The 23,408-nt window shown below is 38.9% G+C and overlaps 1 protein-coding gene across 1 annotated transcript in view; it reads left to right on the forward strand.

Annotated features, from left to right (window-relative positions):
* Adar (Adenosine deaminase acting on RNA) overlaps positions 1-23,408 on the forward strand; it is a 164,840-nt gene that overhangs the window by 68,362 nt on the left and 73,070 nt on the right. The window contains exons 9-12 of the mRNA XM_067156056.2: positions 1,228-1,271; positions 5,191-5,242; positions 11,369-11,526; positions 19,175-19,415. Coding sequence (XP_067012157.2) covers positions 1,228-1,271; positions 5,191-5,242; positions 11,369-11,526; positions 19,175-19,415 — 495 coding nt within the window. The remainder of the gene's footprint in view (positions 1-1,227; positions 1,272-5,190; positions 5,243-11,368; positions 11,527-19,174; positions 19,416-23,408) is intronic.

Below are 23,408 nucleotides of genomic sequence, written 5' to 3' on the forward strand. Positions count from 1 at the left end.
CAGTGGGTCAGTAATGCTTGTCCTGGTCCAGAGTTTCTGTTACTCTCTTCCCACTCTGACCTGTTATTGCATTTATCCTGTCATGTCCTGTTCATATTCTATCCTTCTATACATGACTTGTGTTTTCCTTTCCATTACTTCTCTCCACTTTCATCTTCTCATATTGCTAATTCCACCTCTTCATAGTAATGTCATATTCTATTTCTTCCATTATTTGAATTCTCTGATTATCGATGTTGTTCTAATTAGTAAGTCATGACGGTGGGTTTCTTTATTCTTGTCTTGTCAGTATTATTTCACCTTAGTTCTTCTCGAATCAGCTATTAACCTTCTTACTCTTGCTGCTATCCAAACTTTCAAGTGTCCTGGACTTTGAGATTGGGAGTAAAGGCCAAAGGTTCCAAGTCTTTTTGTGAAATGATTATTATTATCATCATCATCATCATCATCATCATCGTACTTGGTTTGATGAACCTAGATGTAAATGAGGATTGCAAGATTGATGTTACGAGTTTTGCAGAGAGTGTGGTGACGAGAGAAACATTTTGCTACAGTGATAGTTATTAGCCAAATGTAGAAAGGTGGATAGAGGTTCAATGCAGACCGAATTAAAGTGCACTAGAAAGAGATATTGTTATTTAATACCTTTAAATATAGGAAATGGACCAATGGTATGCATTTCTGTAATTCAGCAAGTCTGTATTCTGTTTTGATCATTTGATGATTTGAAAATTTTTTAATGTTGCAGTACAAATTATTTATAACTTGTTGATAAGAAAACCTTGCACTGTTTCTGTATGAAATGTCTGTTTTCTTTTTCTGCATCTAAAAGTAACTATTGTGTGATCAGAAGCATAGAGCATTGTTGAATGCACAGGATTATGTTTTCCAAATCAGTTCATTTTCTGTATGCTGGGTATTTGTTTGAGGATGTCAGATAACTAAACTCCTCTGATAATATCAATTAGTTTGCAGCTGGGTTTTGTATTTGCTGAAACAGTATGTAGGATAGATTTTTAACAATTTGTCGGTGGACTAAATCTGTATTTACCTTCAAAGTTTTATTTATGCTGTCTTAATTTTTCTGTCACAATCTAAGGCCTTGTTACATATATTCAGAGCTGTAAAGTGATGTTTGTTGGAAAGATTTTGTTTTGGAAAGCCTCATTGTTTTATAACATGCATAAGTTATCCATGTGTTCATAGATACTGTTTGATTTGTTACAGGAGACATAAGACAGGAAAAGATGGGAGACATCTCCAATCATGGAGTGAGTATTTAATTATTTTCACTTAGTAATCATTGGCTTTGTTATAAGAGTTCTCTAATCAACTTTACCTTTGGGGTCCTCTGTATTGCTAATATGCAGTTCAGGTCGAATGTCAGACCTGATCCGATCTAACTTTAAGGTCAGATTTCTCGCAAATTTGCAAGAAAATGGTGGACGTGCTTTACCGTGTACAGTATGGGGCAAAAAAAATGACACTGAGATTATTGCCCCTCATCTGCTGTCCGTGTTTCCATATCATATGTGTAGTAGTACGGCCTGAACAGTAAAAAAAAGATTCGTGAATGTGGTATATCTGCACCAGTACATCAAAATACATTTTCTTTAAGTAATGATAACAAGTAGATTGATTCCAACTGCTTCCGTTCCATTCAGTTCAGTTGACCTTGGATATTTGGTTCACGTGTAATCAAATGTCCAGCCGCCTACTGCTTCAGTTCCGCATGCTTCAGCATTTCTCCCCCACCATCCGTTCAGTCGAGCTTGCCCTCACAAGCAAAGTTGACGGAAGACGAAAGGTAGACCCCACCTTGTGAGCCTCTGGCGAAGTGTTTTATTTTTCATTCAGTGAGTATGATCAATGAAGAACTGCTGACTGAAGTTGTAAAATGACATCCTGATATCATGATATGGCAAGGAGAAGATCAAGTCAATCGGCAAGAAGTGATAATGATGCAGCAACTCTGTCCACGGTTTCTATGCAAAGAAAGAGACTTACCTTTGTGGGCAAGGAGTTGGACAATTTTTTAACTGTCAAATATGGAAAAGTGGATAGAAAGCCCGCAGATTGCCGACAAAACGTTTTATGAAACCGTGGAATAAACAGTGAGTCCTCTGCTACAAATTGAATTTAAATCTAAAATAACTACTCTAGTGATGGAATATGACAGACTGTACACTGACTTGTAGTATTACACAATTCTTATTACTTTGACCTTGTTGTACAGTGGAACCTCTATTATCCCTTCGCGAAAAATACGTTTTCCCGGAATAGGTGTTCAAATTATGTGGTCCCGTGATTATCGTAATTAAATCACGTTGTAAAAGTCCCGCATTATCCGTTCCTCGAAGAAATGATTTCCCGGATCAACCGCCCAGAAATTCCAGTCCCATCAACGCTAAATCCTCGATCAATCGTTTTTTTGTTAAAAATTAAATAACTGGAAAGGAGGTTCAACCTATTCAATACTCAAAGGAAAGAAACGTAGCAATCACATTTCTATTTAAATGGGACCGGTTTCGACCTTAGTCTAAGTCATCATCAGCCATAAAAACATATAAAATGTTTATGAATGTTGGAGGTTAGTTCCACACTCTGTTAGGCACAAAGACACGACACCACATTCTGTCCTGCATAAAGTAGTGTTGTGACTTTATTTGTGATTGCTACGTTTCTTTCCTTTGAGTATTGAATAGGTTGAACCTCCTTTCCAGTTATTTAATTTTTAACATCAATAATTTCAATACGGAACAATGAAATTTTTATCTTTAAATACAATCGTTTTTTATTAAACTGTATCTCACGAAAGGACGGCTATGGCATACTTATGGATCTTGGCATTAACGCCCCGTCATTGCGATAATTAGAGCAAGTGACTGTACCGGTACTGGAAAAGCGATCGGTGGTGAACTTGTATAAGACACCATCTTAGCATCGCATTCGGGTGGTATTGTTAAGAGAATCTCGGAAAATCATAAAGCAGAGAGTGGCCACAACAATTGTAAGGAGACACGGTGCATTTCCACAGCTCTGCTTGAAGACGGAACGAGTTTAGTCAAATGTTCGCACAGTTGCACTTTAAAACGTACTTATAGATGTTTATATTTTTACATTTTTTCGATCGTACTGCCGAACAGGTTTTTGGCACTTTGCTCAGGGCACTGTAGAGTAACTGGGATTTTAGGCAGGAACCAAAACTGCTCCTTAACACAAATTCAGTATTTTTGTCATTATCGTACATGATTATGTTAGCGAGACCAGAACAGATCTTGCACTTCACATTAAAAAAGAAAGCCATGGGAGGTCTTGGGATTGCCTATTACAGTTTAGGTCTAATGTCCTAATGTAAGACTAGGAATTTTACGTTTTTGTGTTAAAATACCAAAAACCGCAGTAATTTCATTTGCGCACGTTACATTTAAATGGTTGGTATCATTTCCAACTCGTACTGACGTGCAGCGAGCGCGCTTTCCAGATGACCTCAAGGTCACGAATAACCGTAATTTCTGAAGTTTTGATGATATTTCTTATATCTTTCCAATTTGATTGGATTTGTGACGGGCAGAATTGAATATAATGCATTCGAGAACTTTTAAGAATCGATACTTACATTCAAAACCATGTTTTTGAGTTAAAAGTCGATGTAGGGCTAATTTACGTGGCACAAGATTTCAAGAAACTGACTACGAACAGTATACCGGAGACCAAATTACAATGAAAGGTTAAGAAATGAAGGGATTTCGCCATCATGTTGGGTGCTTTTGTATCTAATGTGCTTTATTTTATTAGATGAGAGAATTAAAAACTACTTGTGGTGGATTGTCGTTTGGCTTGGCGTTATTAGATTTTTCTAAGAGTTTGGCTAGCCTAATCAAAGTTGCTGAACTGAAAGAAGTTTTCACAGGAAACTGACGAAGATTCCGCTCTAAAATTGAATATAAAGTATCGAGATTTTGAACTGGCGTACCAGTAATTAATGTGGTTTCGCGGTCTAACATGCCTGCTTCTCATCCAGAGGGCCCGGGTTCGATTGCGACCAGGTCAGGCAATTTTACCTGGATATAAGTCTGGTTCCAGGTCCACTCAGCCTACGTGATTACCTTTAATTGTGGAGCTATCTAACGGTGAGGTGGTGACCCCGATCTAGAGAGCCAGGAATATCGGCCGAGACGTTTAGTCGCACTGACCATGTGTCACCTCGTAATCTGCAGGCCTTCGGGCTGAGCAGCGGTCGCTTAGCAGGCACAGGCCCATTGGGACTATAGTTTGGTTTAGGAGTTTTTGTAAGTTTATAATTATACATATTTCATTTTTGTGATGTTTAGCCATATTGTTGATCGTTTTAATTCATTCCTGGATTTTCCGTTTTCCCGTGTTGTACGTTTTATTTTCATGGTCCCTCCAAAAACGGAGAATCGAGATTTCACTGTATTGTTAAATAAAATATGAAAGGAACTCAATAGTTACTTCATTGTTGTTGCTAGTTGCTCAAAAGGTGAAATTGGTTTTCTGAAATTTGATTTTTTTTTTTTTTTTTTTTTTTTTTTTTTTTTTTTTTTTTTTTATATTTTTTTTTAGGTAGAACCCTTAGCAACTCAAAACCTTGAGAGAGTAATATTCTGAAATATTTAAAGAAGTTGTGCTCATCAAGTAGCAAGTCTGGAAAGTGAATGTAATATTCACCACAGTGTTCCCTTTTTAAATGTATTTCATGTATACAAAATCTTCTCTTTTCTCTCCTCCTTCTTCTTCTTCTTCTTCTTCTTCGCAATCTATAATTTCTCTGTCTTCGGACAAAGAGCTTGACATTACTACAGGCGCTGTTCCAAGCCGGGTTCAGTGACAGCTTCCGAAAGACACGGAAGGTATGTGCGGCAGACGAACTGATGCGAACTGATACACGGGAAACTGAACTGAACCGAGCGGGATGGATGCAATGTGTTTCCTGCTTAACATTTTCTATTGATATAAGAAGTAAGGAGACTGGTGTTAATTTTACTGGGTCTGTCTATCATACATCATGATAGAGATAAAGGGACTAAGAATGCTACCACATTTAAACCACAAACCTACTACTACTACTGCTGCTGCTGCTACTACATGTTTGGAACTGTTGTAAGAATATCATTTTTGGTCTCATTTTATTTATAATATCCTTCTTTTCTTCTTTTTCTTCATTAGGATAACCGGAAATTAGGACAGAAGCGTTCTTTACCTATGGATATATTTGACGGTAAGTAAGAAATTATGTTTGAATATTTATAACAGAATCTAAAGACTCCCTTGCGAAGTTAAAAACAAAGCCCTTAATCATAGTTTTTGAGTCATTCTTGTTTGATATTTTGTATTGGGTATTGCCAGCAGATAATGTCTACCAAAACTGAGATGATAAGAATCCTGCCCTGTGCATTGGTGACTTAAAAGTGCCAAGCCCATTTCCTTCAAAATGTACAGCATTGTTAGATAAATGTTCATAATTTTAGAGCTATTAACGCTTTGGCACTCAGCCTATATTCAGGGGTTTACTCGAAGACACTCAAACTAATTTCTGTGATTTTCCGAACCAAATTACAAAAAATTAACATGTAAACAGTTTAACAGATATTAAAATGAAATAAATCACACTAATACAGGAAACTATGGGCATTTCAGAAATGAATATACCTAGGACGTATTGTTATTGGTAAAGCCAAAATAAATGATTAAATTTTGAAAATAAATTTAAAAAAATAAATTATGGTTTTCAATGACAGAAAAATCAGACATTATTGCGTCTTCCTTCTTTAGTCTTAGACGTGAAAGAAAGAACATTTAATTCTGAACAATTCGATATCAATATGATGTGTGTGCTGCAATTAACTCTTGAAGCATGGCATAAAGTTATTCACTGTACATGTAACGGTCATTGATCTCAGGTCCTTGCGGTCCGATGCACGGTGAACAGCTGTGACTGTGTCATTTTCCACACAATGGAAATCACTTTCGACAAAAGAAGGTCATTGTTACTGTCTAAATCATCTGAAAATTCAAGGATATCGGTCTTATTCGGCCTTGAATATGGCCTAGCCATTACAACAGAAAGATGACGCAAGCACGTGCAACAACGAAGTTACGAAAACGAGTAAAATTATAGTTTGCGAAGTACAATGAACACACGATATACCAAAGAAACGAAATCTCTAAACTAAACTCATAGCAAGATCAAATTGTTGTATTCATAAGCTAACCAAAACTGATCAACGTAATAACAGCTTCAGATAACCACAACATAAACATTCACGGTCAACAGATTTCATTTGTCGAAAATAAAAATATTTTGCAGGGCTGGTAGATATATCTGTAGAGTAAAACGCAAATTCAACGCTTTAATGTACCGTCACGATCAACTGTTACGATTTAAAAGCCACGCAAATGACCAAAATCCCTAAATAGGACAGAGCCGATGTATCGGCGCCGTGAGCTTTCTCGCCATAACCTCTCGCGCCGATCCGTTGGCGCGCTGAGTGCGAAAGGGTTAAATTAGTCACATGATTATTTTATTTTTTGACGACAGCTCAACATTCCATTCTGTCCTTTAGTATTCCAAAAATCTAAACATAATTAGTGACAAGTAAAAACAACCCTTTTAAAACTTTATCTGAAATTTGTTTCTTTTTGGTAGTCGGAAAATGGCATGAAACAGAATGTTTCAAAACTTAAAAACAGACCAGTTAATAATTGAGAAAATTGCAATATTCTACTTAACAGGCTGTGTTATTTTGGAATCTCTTAAGAAATTAGTAGAATTAACATTTTGTGAAAACTACTGCTATGATAAAAGGCAGCTTACTAGCTGCAAGAAACGAATGAAAAAGCATATCACATTTCAACGTTCAACACACAATCTTCCAAAATTCACATTTATGCCCTGAGATACAGTCTGAACGCAGTCTTCTTGGCATTGCTCATGCACACAGAATAAGTCTGTTTCTTGGTTTTGTCATTGGAGGAAACCATACACAGCCATGCTTGCTTCGGAAGTTTTACGGCACCAAATGACAAGGAACAAGAAATATTGCAAAAAATTTCTCTCTGTACATCCAACTATGCTTATTTCTTGTTCTTTAAGCCAGCATAAAACCAGACAATACTGCTACATGGCGTCCCGGAAGAACCGTCCGAAGATGTATATAATAAATCTTTGGATATAATAAAAACTAAATTTTCGATTGAGCTCTCAATGAGTGATGTTGACCGCTGTCACCGGCTGGGGCGCCGAAGCCGGACATCTGCACAAGTGGTTGCGCAAGGAAATCGCCCGATTATAATTAAATTCCTGCGCTATCATGATCGTGATCGTGTGTGGCGAGCCAAGCGTGCACTGAAGGGGACTGGACTTCTTATCACAGAGTCCCTCACAAGTGTGAGGAAAAGTATATTAAATCGTGCTAGGGACCTTTGGGGACCAAGAAACTGTTGGACTCAGGACGGGAGAATATGTGTTTTGAAAGATAACACAAAGTTTCAAATATGCACGATTGCGCAACTAAATGCCTTAGCTGTGTAGGATGAACGAGTGGACTGTTAAATTTTATTATGTGTGTTTTCAGTAGTTTACGTTTGTGTGTGAGTGAGTGTGTGTATGTAATAGTCAGTGGATGTATTCAGTGCTGTTCTCAGGTAAGCTCATCTTATTTCATGTACCTACTATTAGTTTTCCTGTTATGTTGGTAGACGAATCTATCCCTTGTGTCAATGACCCGCATTCCTCGCCTCCCCTCTTAACTCAACCCTCACCCCTCCCATACTCTGAAGCAACGGGATCCATTCTGAGGCGACAGCTGATGAATCACCCGAGAGCTCTCTCGTGTTGTCACCTAAATTCACTATCCATTGCAGCTCACCTAGAAGAACTACAGGCAATTTTCGAAAATAATAAGGTGCATTGTATTGGCATATCAGAAAGCTGGTTACGTGGAGATTTGCCGTCATGTGCTGTAAATCTCGACGGATACTCGCTCTTACGACATGACCGCACTGACAGACGAGGTGGTGAAGTAGCCTTTTACTACAGGAATGATTTAAAATGCAAGATTATCTGCACCTCAGACCCAAGCCTTCCCCTGCGACCTGAGTATATGTTTGTTGAACTCGACTGTAATAAGAAAATATTAATAGGAATTGTATATAAGCCACCTAATATTAGACAAATGGGGGAATTCGAAGCAGCTTTAACTGATCTTATCTCGGTCTACGAAGATGTCATAGTCATGGGGGATTTTAATACTGACTTGTTAAAACAAACTAGTGAATCGGATAAGTTGTGTCACATATTCCATGCTCTGAACATGGAAATCCTACCACTTAACGCTACGAATCATGTCTACTACCCTGACCACTCGACTCACACTTTAATTGACCTTATAATTTCAAATCAACCCCAGAAAGTCGTTAAGCACGGACAGATCCCAGCTCCTGGGATTTCAACTCACGACTTATTGTACTTATGTTACTCTATCAGAGGACCGAAGTATAAAGCACGCTACGTTATTTTAAGAGACATAAAACATATTGAATTAGATGACCTACGTAATGACGCATATAACTTACCGTGGGATGACATACGTAATTTTCATGACATTGACTCAAAAGTCAACAGATTCAACTCATTAGTGCTGAACTTGTATGACAAACATGCTCCGCAGAGGCAGGTAAGATTTACCCGCCCCCCTTCTCCCTGGCTGACGACCGAGATAAGATCTGTTATGGCCAGCCGTGACCGTTGGTACAGACAATTCAGACGAACACGTGACAAAGATGACTTTGAGCAATACAGGATACTTAGAAACAAAGTTAAACAGCTAATTAGAAACAGTAAATGCCGCTACTTTCAACAGTTAGCAAGAAATAATAATTTAAACCAAACCTGGAAGAAGTTACGATCTCTGGGCATAGGCAAAGCCGTAGAAGAGCACATTCCCACCATATCTCTAGATACCTTAAATGATTACTTTTCTCAGCCTAAAGTCGGACCAGTTCCATTACCAGCTAATCCCACAAACTTAGCACGCTCTTCCGAGTGCGACCAGTTCTCTTTCCACACCGTTAGCGCAAATGATGTTAAACGTGTGCTGTACTCTATCACTTCCGATGTGACAGGTAATGACGGTATCTCTATAAAATTAATTAAAAACATCATCGGGGCTGTACTACCAATACTGACTCACATATTCAACTACTGCCTGACCAATGGAGTATTCCCTAACGTTTGGAAAGACGCACTAATAAGGCCTATCCCGAAAAACAATACCTTGGATTCTCCATCAGATTACCGCCCTGTGTCCATCCTGCCACCCCTCGCAAAAGCACTCGAACGTCTGATTCATGCACAAATCACTGTATACCTGACCCAAAATTCCCTCCTTGACCCTTTTCAATCCGGCTTTAAAAAAAGGACATAGTACCGCGACAGCATTACTGCGAGTTACGGACGACATCAGGCAAGCGATAGACCAACGATATGTGACTGTAGCAACACTACTAGACCTAAGCAGCACCTTTGACACAGTTAGCCCTGGGTTACTATTGCTGAAACTCCGTAGTCTCAACTTTAATATGACATCTCTTAAATTTTTTAGCTCCTACCTCACTGACCGTCGGCAACGAGTATCAGTAGGAACAATGTACTCAGGATGGCACAACAAATCCATAGGTGTCCCGCAGGGGTCGGTTTTGGGCCCACTTTTATTTGTTGTTAGTGTGAACGACATAGGGGACGCATTGAAATATAGCAAGTACCATATCTATGCAGATGATCTTCAGATTTATTATCACTCATATCCACAAGACATAGATGTAGCCATTGACAGAGTAAATTTTGACTTACGACGACTGAATGACTATGCAAAAAATAACAGCTTGTTAATAAATCCTAACAAAACTCAGGCTATTATATTTGGTACCAAAATAAACCTCAACTTGTTAAAAAGTAGACATGTACCCCCAATTATTTTAAATAACATTGTCGTGCTCTATTGTACGTCAGTAAGAAACTTAGGTGTTATAATGACTGAGGCCCTCAACTGGACTGAACAAGTGACAAATACATGCCGTAAAGTGCAGAAATCCCTTTTTCCTCTCAAACGCTACTCTACTATATTTCCAAAAAATCTTAAAATACAACTGGTAAAATCCCTAATCTTACCAATTCTAGACTACTGCGACACTGTACTTACGGACATATCTCAAGACAGTAACAAGATGCTTGAACGGAGTTTGAACACCTGTATTCGATTCATATTTAAGCTGCGATATGGTTCTCACATTTCACCTTATTACAGGGAGTTGTCATGGCTTCGTGTTCATGAGCGTCGCAGTCTCCACATGTTGTCTCTTCTGTATGGAGTTCTAAACACAGGTGTACCGAATTATCTCTCTTCAAAATTTAATTACCTCTCCTCCTATCATAACCACGATACACGATCTGGCTCCTGTTTAACAATATCTCTCAGTCACTCCAGGACCTACAACCGCTCCTTTGTAGTCACTGCCGCGAGGCTGTGGAATACCCTACCTGCTACCATTAGGGATTTGCGTTCTCGTAGGAGATTTAAGATGGATTGCCGAAATCACTTTCTGAATACCTCTAGCTGACTTTTCGATGTGTGTAGTGTGAATGAGTGCGTGAATGAGCATATATTCATAATAATTAGAAATATATTTGCCAGTTATAGGTTTTTTTCTGTGTTTCCGTCTCTTATTATCACTAGTGTTAGTTTTATATTTATTATCATGTACACTTAGATTGTAGTGTTGTACATTCTATAATAGTTTTTTATTACAATCTCCAAATTTTCTATTAGTACCATATTATTTTAAAAGATCTGTTGCATTTAAATATTATATGTACGTTAATCATTTTAAATATTGTGGTTAAGTGTAAGAGAGGGCCTTGAGCCCTAACTTCGCCACGAATAAAGACGAATTACTTACTTACTTACTTACTTACTTACTTACTTCTATACATCAACACATGTCACTCAAAAAATAAAATCAAACTATCTGTACGTGCAAATTCTTCTAAAAGTGGCCAATTCAGCAAGTCAAGGTTCCTCCTATTGAAAACCCACGATGTTCAATTCTTGCAACATTTTTAAGTGGTGATATAATCATTATAAAGACTCTGGGCTTCTCAATCTAAAAATCCTGTGTTTAGTTCCGTGTGTCTCGGGTTTGTCAGTTGGAATGGCACAACTTCCCTAGGTTGCCTGAGAAAGACGCCCTCAGATACTTTGGTATTTCCATTTAATTGTTTCATCTTACATACAGTGCTAAATGTTATGTTTACTTAGTAGTGACAGGTCTTTCCTTTAACTTCCAGCCACTAGCCCAGCAAAGAAGAAGCGTAAGAAAAGTCCTGCTCAGTCTCAACCCAAGAATGCTGTTTGTGCGCTGAATGAATTGCGACCAGGCTTGGTGTACACTACAGTAGGCCAGACTGGGCCTGTGCATGCCCCTACCTTCACTGTGTCTGTTGAGGTGAGCAAAGTTTCTAACTTAGGTGATAAGAATGACCACTCTATTGAAGGATTGGTATTAAAGTTTAAAAACACATTGATTGAAGACCATGGCTTTAATGTGACATAAGGACAGGCAGACTGCTATATTTTTAAGGTGTTAAAAAATGTATGGAAGTTAGTAGGTAGGTAGCAATATTGTAACACATTTATATCTCAAAAAATTAAATGTCACCGAGCTCGATAGCTGCAGTCGTTTAAGTGCGGCCAGTATCCAGTATTCGGGAGATATTAGGTTTGAACCCCACTGTCGGCAGCCCTGAAGATGGTTTTCCGTGGTTTCCCATTTTCACACCAGGCAAATGCTGGGGCTGTACCTTAATTAAGGCCACGGCCGCTTCCTTCCCACTCCTAGCCCTTTCCTGTCCCATCGTCGCCATAAGACATACCTGTGTCGGTGCGACATAAAGCCAATAGCAAAAAAAAAAAAAAAAAGTTAAAAAAATTAAATGTCTATTTTACAGATTAAACAATTACATTTACATATGATACTTTTTTCACTTTACAAATTTTCCAAGAAAATGCCTTTTGCAAAAAAAAAAAATATTCTGACAGCAGAGTTACATCTGAATCATCTACCTCTTCTTCTGATCCATTGTCATCAAACATCTCTTCTAATGTCGCCGCAATTCCAGTTTCATTCAAAGATCATGATGTAAGAAAAATCCTAAATCACAGACTAAACATTTTGCACAATGTAAACAAAGCGTAGGCTTTGAGTAGCTGGAAACATGAGTTTAGGAGCAAATAAGCTGCTATAAGTTCAAGAAAATGACACAGAGGGCCGGAGCAAATGGTACAGATGTTGTAAAATTTCTACGAAATGGTGTATCTAGTTTCTGCCCGAGTTGGTCTCTAGTGGTATTCACTGTGTAAATAAATGTGTGGACATGAGTCCAGTCTTGGCCGTGTTAGTCTATGCTGTTATCCCACCCCAATTACACACTTGGGCTTTGTCTCCAGTGTGTTAACCCTTACCCCATCCTATACAAACAAAACCCATTTCTATATTCTTTCCGCCTAGTTTCTATTATTATTATTATTATTATTATTATTATTATTATTATTATTATTATTTACAAGTCGCCCGGGTGTAGTTAACAAGCCTCCTCCACTCGTTTCTTTCCTTCCTTCCACTTTTCCTGCTCCATTACTTCCGCCACATCCATTCCAGCTTCTCTAATGTGCTTCCAGATCCGATCCATCCACCTTCTTCTCGGTCTTCCAACTGGTCTTTTTCCCTTAACTTCTCTTTCCAATTCCCTTCTTGCTACCCGTGAGACTGTAGTGGGAAGTTGATGATGATGATGATAATGATGGTGATGATTATTATTAACAAATACATCGCAAATAGGAAATATCCCGGAGGCAATGGTCACTTATAGTAGTGTTATAATAAAGTAAAGTTAACATAATTACCCAAGAAACAAACAAACAAACAAACAAACAAATAAACAGACAAGCAAACAAACAACAAGAGTACAACAAGCAATTCCATGGAAAGGAAATATTACAAGAAATACTAATAGTTTAACATTCTAAATCCAGCATCATCATATACAAATTCCCACACAACTTAAGTATTTCTAGTTCTGATTCAAGTACCTCTGTTCATTGTTCCATGAAACAAAAGTGGTGCCATCAGCCGATATCCATAGCAGATTCCATAGGCAGTCATAACATTTGCCTTATTTAAATGGTGCCTGAGTGGGGGAGAAACATTGTACTGCAGAGCAAAATCCACCTCAGTTTTACATTTATCCTCTCAGTAAACCCATATGGATCTGAAACAGGGGCATTCCTCAAAGCTGACCTCAGCAGGCTTTTGAGGTATTCCAAATGCGATGCCCACATCAGATACTGCAGATTTCTATATAAGAAGTGTGTTTGAAATAGTTATTCTTGGAAGATGTGGCCACCAGTCACTCATCAAAGAATACATTTAAAAGTGGCAATTGCATTGGTTCAGTCATGTTCATCAAATAAACACCACTCGACTACTTCGGTGACAACAATCAACCATACAGAAATTCCATCAAGTGCACACACACACACACACCCCCCTCCAAAAAAAAAAAACTGGCTCAAGAAATTGAGTAAGTTCTGAAAAGCCTTAGCATCATAGACACGAAGATCTTAGTCACTAACCGTGGAATGGAAGCATGCTATGCAAATTGCCCAGTGTCTTGTGGCACTCACTGCCACTGCAGTGTACGGGCTATAAGGCTTATCTTCATTGCCAGTCTCCAGCTAGGAATCAAAGGGAAAGATGATGATGATGATGATGATGATACAAAGGAAGTCTGAATAGAAAACGTACATGAGGGAATTGATGGGAATAAACTAAGTTGGTTTGGACATGTAAAGAGGATGGAAGAGAAAGGAATACTAAAACAGATGATGAAGTTTGAGGTAAAGAGAGTGAAAGGGACACCTAGAACAAGATGGATCGATTCTATAAGGAGTGCAAGAAGTAGAAGAAAGAAGGGGCAAAATGGTGGAAGGAGAGAGAAAGTGCCATAAATGCCTCAACATGGCAGGAGCTGGAAAAGGGGAAAGGAGGAGGATGATCATTATGATTCAGCTACATATAACAATTTTGGACCTCATGTCCATTTAAAGGAACTTCTTGTTATTCTTAACACATGGAGGATGGGCCCCGAACAGAGGCTGCAACCCAATGTAGCCCAGATAGTTCAAACCTCTAAGAAAGAAATTACACTGCTCACTCAAACTACTGTAACTTGAAAAGTATTAAAGATGTTGACCTCAAACTTGAACATGTACTCACTAGGTTGCTTAGTAGTCTGTATGGTGTGATAGCTTTCAAAGCAGTACCGTTTGTGGCTCCATTTAAGTCTTTCTAAGCACATTGTAGTAGGAATGGCCTCTTTGTGCCATGCAAGTATGCAAGGTTACTTTTACGGTTACTCTTCGTGTAGTGTTAGCCGTTAATCATTAGAAATATCAATTCACTGTCACTCGGTGCCGATGATAAAGGGTCTGCATGTAATTAATTGCAAATATTGCTGTCCGTCAGCAAGTGAAAGTGCCATGTAGACATCCACACTGGAGCTCCAGGGAATAGTTCTACATATCCGATATTATTTTGTTAAATTCATGAAGGTGTAAAGAACGAAAGATGCAGCAATGGCAATAGTTTATATTTCACGACTACACCACCTGGAACTCATAATCTCGTCCACAGTTGTCAACGATCAAGGACATACGACTTGCATGAAAGCAAAAAATTTTGTTGCGCAGCACCTACTGTCAGTTGATAAACTACGAGAATTCTCAGGGCTTATCACCCATATGGCACATCAGATAATGAATCTGCATATAAATGTTGAAATACTTCGTCATCACACAAGGCACGTTGCCATCGGCGTGCCATCGTGACATTGTCTCTAGACTTGTGTACGATCACCCGTGTATATAGCTTGTTTACTTTGTTACAATGATTGTAAGAGTGGAGAAAACTGCACCAGCATCAATAATCCTACTACTCCACATAATGGCAAATAGTTCAGTACAACAAGCTGAAAATTAAGCCACCAGTACGTAAAAATAAGAGATTTCCGCAGCCTGTCCACAATCGCTGGCCTCACTAATACGGAGATCTTCAGGGCCGATCTTCAGTGTGTTAATTAAACATAATACACGGTGTCCAAAGAGTCCTGGATCATTTGAGAAATCACAAAATTTGTTCAATATGACCACTTCCAAGCCATGTTTTGTGGAATTTCATGTTGTTTAATAATTTGTAGAGCATTTTGGCTTGGACCCATGTTTGTGAATGCCTCTTATCACAAATCTTTACTCATAACACTTAAGATTTGAGGTAACCACAAAAAGCGAAATCCATTGGATTAAGATCCAATGGATCCTCTACGGCTGATCCATCTAGACTACTAGTTAATTTCGTCAAGGCATTGTCTTTTAAAATATTTCATAATGAACCAGCTTGGTTGTTCATCTATGAGATTGAATTCTGGTGTAATTCGTTGTGCCCCTAGTTTTCGCTGTACCATTGTGGATTCTCAGTTGACCGGTATAGTTCTCTTTTCTCTATTAAATAAAAGTGAACTTAATCAGAGAACAGCACGCTTCTGAGGAAATTCTCATCATTGTCTGTTAGATCCAGAAACTAGTCAAACATTGCCATTGATCGGTTGAGATCATCTTCAGTCAGATGATATAAAACCTGCAACTTACATGGGTGTAATTTCTCTTCCTCCATTTCTTGGGTAGTGCTGTTTGGTAAGTTGTGCTCCACACTCGTTCACTGTAAGGATTTCTTTCAGGCTGGCATGGAATTTTTGCAAACCTCCACTGCGCTGCTGGGATGTCTTGATTGTGCCAAATCATTGACAGACCCCGTTTTCTTGAACTTACTCAGAATGCCTGCCACTTGTGTTGAATTCATTAATCACCTGTCATTGCGACCATCTATAACGTTCAAAGAGTAAAACTATTTCAGTACACTCCACCAGTGTTATCTTTTACTGAAACAAATAACCGGAATTTTTGAGAGTATTATAACATTTCCTCTTATTTCTGCTATGATATGAGACTTTTTGGGTACACTATAATTTGATTGGACAAATTTCTAGCTGATTCTTCAGTAACAGTTGGGGTCACCTAATTAGTTTCATTTAAACCTTACTTTTATTTTGGCAAATTTGATCTTTCTTTACCATCATGCCCTCTTTTATTATTATTATTATTATATATATATATATATATATATCTCTCTCGCCCAGGTATTTGAATTTGTCTACTCGGGTGATGTCCCCGTATTTTGTATGGAGTTTTGGTGGAGCCTCTGTGATGTTAGTCATTACTTCTGTTTTCTCAAACGATATCTGCAAACCAGTTTGTTCGGCAATTTCCTTTAAAATTTCAACTTGAGCTCTAGCGGTTTCTATGTCGTTTGAGAGAACAGCAATATCATCGGCAAATGCTAAGTAGTCTGTTGCGATCCCCTTGGATTTGGTTCCTATTCTCAATGGACTGTAGTTGGTTTCCTGTAATCTCACCCGCCAGGTTCTGATGATCTTTTCAAGAACACAGTTGAAGAGTATCGGGGATAGCCCATCACCTTGTCGGACTCCTGTTTTGATGTCAAAGGAATGCGAGAGACATCCGTGGAACTTCACCTTGGATTTTGTATCGTCAGGGTGGCTCTAATTAATGCCAGCAGTTTCAAATCAACTCCAAATTCATTTAAGATGTTTAGCAGGACTTCCCGGTCAGTGGAGTCGTACGCTTTCTTAAAGTCCACAAAGACAGACACACACTGCTTGGACCTTAGTGTACAATATCTGATGATCGTTTTGAGATTTTGGATCTGTTCAGCTGTTGAGCGACCTTTTCTGAACACTCCTTGGTATTCACCTATTTGATGTTCGACTTGTGCTTCCAAACGCTCCAGGATGGCAAGTGATAGAATTTTGTAAGTCACGGGTAGCAAAGATATTCCTCTGTAGTTGTTGATGTTCTTCATGCTGCCTTTTTTGTGTAATGGATGGATGAAAGCTATTTTCCAATCTTTGGGTAGGGTCTCCTTGTTCCAAATTTCTTCTATTTGCTTTTGCAAGATATCAAGTGATTCTTCTGGGGCATATTTCCATAGTTCTGCTACTACTGAGTCTTCCCCCGGCGCCCGGCGCTTTGTTATTTTTGAGACGGGCAATGTGGCGCTTGATTTCATCTCTGTCGGGTGGTCTGGAATCTAGGTAGCTGAGTAAGGGTTCCTTGGTCTCAATGGCGCTTTGCGGTTTAGAGCAATTAAGTAAATTCTTGAAGTAATCTGCCAGAATGCTGCAATTTTCTTTATTTGACGTCGCCAGTGTGCCGTCCGTTCGCTCAAAGCATAGAGATGGTGGTTTATAGCCAGTGAGTTTGCGTTTGAAGGCTCTGTAGTACTCTCTGCTTTCATTCTTCCTAAAGTTTTGTTGTATCTTTTCAATGAGAAATTTTTCGTATTTACGTTTCTCAGTTCCGAACACCCTAGCTGCTTGGGCACGTTGGGTTTTGTAGGTTTCCCAATCATTTTCTGATTTCGTAGAGTTGTACTGTTTCCACGCATTGAGTCTTTCTTGGTGGACTAATTCGCAGGTATTATTCCACCAGGCATGCTTTTTGCTTCTCTTGATTTCTGCAACGTCTTTGGCGGCCTCAACAAGGAGACTTTTGGCGTTGTTAAAGTCACAGTCATTTGGTCTAGCCTTCTCCCGGAACTCCTCGACCCTTTGCCGAAGTTTATCATTGTCGAAGCGTGTGATCTGTTTGGTTGTCTTCCTTGTGTTTGCGGGAATTGGTTTGAATTTGATAAGAAACATTGATGCCTTTCTTTACCTTGACATTCATAATCTCAGGGCTGTTTCTCCTGGAGATTGCAACGTGATCAATTTGGAACTCTCCGAGAGCTTGGACAGGAGAACGCCAAGTCATTTGCTTTCTGGGTAGATGGCGAAAGTGGGTCGATATGACCTGCAGGTTGTGATTTTCGCAAATGGACACCAGTCTTTTGCCATTGGGATTGGTTCTTTTGTGAGCAGGGTAATTTCCTATAACTTTCTTGTACTTCTGTTCACGACCTAGTTGGGCATTGAAGTCACCCAAAAGAAGCTTGACATGGTGTTTGGGGATTTTGTTTAATTTTTCATCCAGTAGGTCCCAGAAATTATCAACTTCGTCTGGATCAGACGTGTTCTTATCGTTTGTAGGAGCATGTGTGTTAACTAGGGCGTAGGTTTTGTTCGCGCATTTAATTGTGAGTATAGACAATCTGTCATTCACAGGTTCGAAATTTGCAACCGATTTAAGGATCTTGGTTCTAACAGCAAACGCAGTTCCAAGCATCACAGCTCCATTGAGAATTCCTCTTTGCGCTTTGCTCTTGAAAAATCGGTAGCCTTCGGATTCAAATATATCTTCATCTGGGTACCTTGTTTCCTGTAGGGCCATTATGGATATCTGATTTTCGTGAAGAGCTTTGGTGAGGGTTTTCAGCTTGCCAGTTTGTGTAAGTGAATTTATGTTGAAAGTTGCTAGAAAGGTTTTAGATTTTGGCCTGAGTTTTTGACTCTTCGGGGTACACCGAGACTCTCCGACTCGTCTCTTGCATGATGTTGAGTCTCCCCCAGAATACGAATGAGACTCATGTGCCGTGGCGTTCATGACGAGGGATTTATCCGAAGATTTACCCCCTGGGGTATGTTTCTTGAAATGTTGTGCCATCATGCTTTTTGACTTGACTTTGCTTTGGACGGGTACCCATCCTTTTACAACTAGAGTTGTTAGCCCTAGAGGTAGCCTCAAGATGTTTTCTGGCTTCTGGTCATTTACCAGTCTTTGCCGTAAACCTGGCAAGGGACCAGTTTTTTTTTTTTTTCAAGGTGGTATTTTATTTCCCTACTACCCTCTGACTCTGCTGGCGGCAGAGCCAGCGAGCTTCCCCAATTCCAATGGGACGCGCCCGATGGAGGTAACCGGTAAATCCCCACACGGGATTATTATTATTATTATTATTATTATTATTATTATTATTATTATTATTATTATTATTATTATTATTATTATTATTATTATTATTATTACAGGTTAATGGACAGGTTTTTGAAGGACAAGGGCGTTCTAAAAAGCTGGCCAAACATGCTGCTGCTGAAGCTGCTCTCCGGTCCTTTGTGCAATTCAAGAATGCTCCTGAAGCTCAACAGGCCATGAACATGCACATTTCAGATTTGGATTTCACGAGCGATGTCACAGAGACCGAGGCATCTCTCTTCAATGCGTTTCAGCCTGCTGGTGGTAGCGGCGGGGATAATTCTGCAACTAAGGTCAGTCTGTATGTAAGTTTGCTATGATTATACTAAATTTTAAGGTATTTCACACCTTTTCTTATGAGAATATGTTTTAATTAATTAAATCGTAGATCATGATTCATAAGGTTTGACTGGATTAGGCAGTGAAATATAAACTTACATTAAAAATTTACATTTATCCAATTTTAGTAGTCTGCCTTTTGTCAATACACAATTGAGATTCTTAAATCGCTATATTTATTCATATTCTTAATCCGTACTTTTTCAGTAATTTGTAGTAATGTTCTGTGAATTAATGTCCTGTTTGCCAGATATGTCATGTTTGAAACCTTTCTAATTCATAATTTGCTGCTCATTGTTAGCTATCTGCTGGATCAACTCTGTTAGGAGTAAGTTCTTCCTTGCTCCTACCCTTGCTATTTTCTTCCAATACATCATTACAAATACACTTGTCTTTGCTGATGTTATATTTTGATGGACACAGAATCCAAGGTACAAAGTTAGATCTCTGGAAGATGAAGTTAGGTAAGATAGGATTAAAAATGAGCAGAAATAGGACAGTTGGCTTAGTGATGAGTAGGAAAACTGAAACACTGCTCCTTAAAATCAACCAGGATGCCATAGAAGTCATAAAAAATTTCAGTTCTGTGTTTTCTATCATCATCAAACATTGAATACAAACTTCTTCACAATTCTCCTGTCATGTTCCCTGATCCTTTAAAGACTTGCTGCGTAAAACACATGTGGTGCCAGTCATGACAAATGGACTCCAAGCAACTACTTTGACAGGACCAGAAACTTCAAGACTTGGAAATGAAGTTCTCCACTCCTGAGTCCAGAAGACAAGGAGAGAAAAAAATAACCAATAAGGAAATCTGTCATCAGCTTGCGAATGTTGTTGATGTTTATGTGAAGCCTGTGGTAATGATGCATTACCTTATCAGACTTTTGCACGATGGTTGAGTGCGTTCCGTGGGAGCCGGGATGTGTCCGTAGATTTATGCTGCACTGGTTTGCATACATTTCTGATGATCTGGTTGAGTTTGTGGGAGGCCTCATTTCTGTAGACCACTGTCCGAGAATTGTCGTCAGAAGTTGGGTTTAGTTCTCATTCGGTGTGACACTTGCTGAAAGCATAATCACCGTCAGGAAAATTGCTTCCCGATGGGATCATAATCATCTTGACATATACCACAATGAAGGGGATGCGTTTCTGCGGCTTTTTTTGTGCCCCTTGACAAAACATGGGCATGTGCATATGTGCTTGATCTAAAGTGGCAATCAAATGAATGCTCCCACCCAGTATCACCACCTCCAAAGAAAATTCAGCAGGAACCCACTTGGGTGAGGGTCATCTTGATAGAGACATACAACACCAAAGGTGTTCATCAGTAATCATGTTGTAGGTTTCCTGATATTCCATTAGTCTCCAAACAGTAGGGTGCTCCATCACTGAGATCTACTAAGACCATCTCACTGATAGTATTCTATGGCTGCCACAGATTTGGCAGATAGTCGAGAACTTGGCTGATGATTACATTGAAGGGATGTAATGGAATTTTGCTAATGACTGCAATAAACTCCTGGTAATATGTGTTGCCACTATTTTATTTACATTCCTCCTACTTTGAAGTGAAGATTCTTGAATAACAAAATATTTTGACGATTGTGTAACTAATGAAAAGTTATGAAAATTGGATGCTGAAACAAGGTAGGGAAACTGTTCAGTAAATAGAACTAGAAGAACTGAGATCGATGTGGAAAGAAGTCGCCTGAAGATCGTATGAATAGTGCCTAAATATGTAGAGTTCTCTCTCTTTGATGGTTCTTGTTGTACCTTCAATATGTTTGATTACCCTTGTAAATTTCATGCCTTCCTGCTTCTACCTGTACTATGTGTATATAGTAAAAGTCCGCTACAGCGAGAGTTCGTAACGGCGAAAAAATTTACTTACTATATCAGATTTTTCATAAAATCTGAAAGGAGAAAAAAAAAAAAAAAAAAAAACCCACACACATTATAATTGGTGTGAAACGGCAATTAGTTTTTTTCAAAACTTGCTTTTTTGCAGATTATTGCCATACTATGCCTTGCCTGTTAGTTGTTTGTCTAATTCAGATTCTATGTGAATACTTGTCTCCAATTTCATTCTTAAAAATTGCAATAGTATCACTCCGAGGCTTCTGTGGCAAACTTTTCAATTACCTAACTTAACCATATATGTATCATGAAAACAAAATTTTCAAGTGCCAGTAGAGTAATGATGAACTTTTCGCTTTAAATTTACATGGAAATAGCCTTTCTAAAATTTAACCAGACATGAGAAAATATAAACTACCGTATTTCACGGCATAATCATCGCCACCGCGTAATCGTCGCATCCTTTATTTACAATACAAAAATCGGACTTTAAACCTTTAATTACATAATCGTCGCACGTCCAAATTTTGTTCACTAATCTGGTTAAAAGGTAAATGGAACTGCAACGTAAGTTGCACGTGAATGCGCAATTTAAATACGTGTATGGATTATGGGCAATTTGGCAACACAGTCACGTTTGCGACATGTTGCGCAACGTATAAATAAATAATACCGGTATGTGTACGACGCATGGCTTACTGGTAGACTATCGGCAGTTTGACAACGTGGTCGCGAGACAGTGTACTATTTATTCACCACCTACATATTATGAGTTCCCATTTGAAATACGTAAGGCTGTAAGTTATCGCTTATCGGCAACGTCGCCAGGAAATACCGGCTAGGTAGGTTGAATGGACCTCGAACCAGCCCTCAGATACCGGTAAAATTCCCTGACCCGGCCGTGAATTGAACCCGAGGCCTCCGTGTAAAAGGCAAGCACTCTACCCCTACACCATGGGGCCGGCTTCTGTGTTATTGCGCACGAAGTGAAATCCAAGACGATAACGCAGATTTCCACGGAATTATTCAGCCGAATTATTTATGATGTCTCGGGTGTCATCGCTAGACTCTTATCTTAGTACTACGTCATAAGTGTCCGGGCATGGGATGAAAACTTTTATCCAAGCAGTCAAGATAATTATTATCCAATGCTATTAAAGTTTTATTTTATAAACTCGTCAGTAATGTAATGTAAAATCATCAATAACTGGGAAGAAATATTAACCTAATTACCGTATGTTTAAAAGAAATTGAAAAAAATGAATGTTTGTTACTGACGTCTCGGAATACAGTCAACTATACAGTAGATCTACACCGCGCTAGCTAGAGCTCTGGTTTGCGAGCTTTGCGCAAGCGCAGTAGTGTGTCGCAACCAACGAGCTAAACTGATAAATTGTTGCATGCTTCCTTGCTGCCTAACAGTATTGGCTGCTCTGGAATGGACAGATCACAGATGCATTTATTTGTTTCAGATTTACGTGATTACTGTAGACATGTGTGCGTGAGAATTTAAGTTTTTAATTTGTGTTTTGGGTGTTTGCAGAAATAATTTGTTTTAATAGTGAACAATTACGGAAAGTCATTTATATCGCAAAACATTAACGTGTGAAGCATTTATAAGCGATTATGGGTAAATATAGAAACTATTCTGCGGGCTTCAAGCTAAGCGTAATTGCGTTCGCTGAACAGCACGGGAACAGAGCTGCAGAAAGAAAATTTTCTGTGAGTGAAAAGTTGGTGCGTGACTGGCGGAAAGTAAAAAACAAGCTAAAAAGCACAAACCCTTCTAGACGCGCGTTTAGAGGTCCTAAAACAGGGAAGTTTCCTATAATTGATGAAGAAGTGTTTAGGTACGTCAGTGAAATACGTAACAATGGCTGCAGTGTATCATATGAAATGTTACAAATTAAGGGACAGGAGGTAGCGCGCAAACACAACATACCGGTAACTCAGTTTAAGGGGACTCGTGGGTGGATTAAGGGGTTCATGCGACGACACAATCTGTCAGTGCGAAGGAGAACAACACTAAGCCAAAAGTTGCCTGCTGATTACACGGACAAGATTGTAAATTTTCACCGATTTGTCATACGT

Source organism: Anabrus simplex, chromosome 12 (assembly GCF_040414725.1).
Source record: "Anabrus simplex isolate iqAnaSimp1 chromosome 12, ASM4041472v1, whole genome shotgun sequence".
Taxonomy (NCBI): Eukaryota; Metazoa; Arthropoda; class Insecta; order Orthoptera; family Tettigoniidae; genus Anabrus; species Anabrus simplex.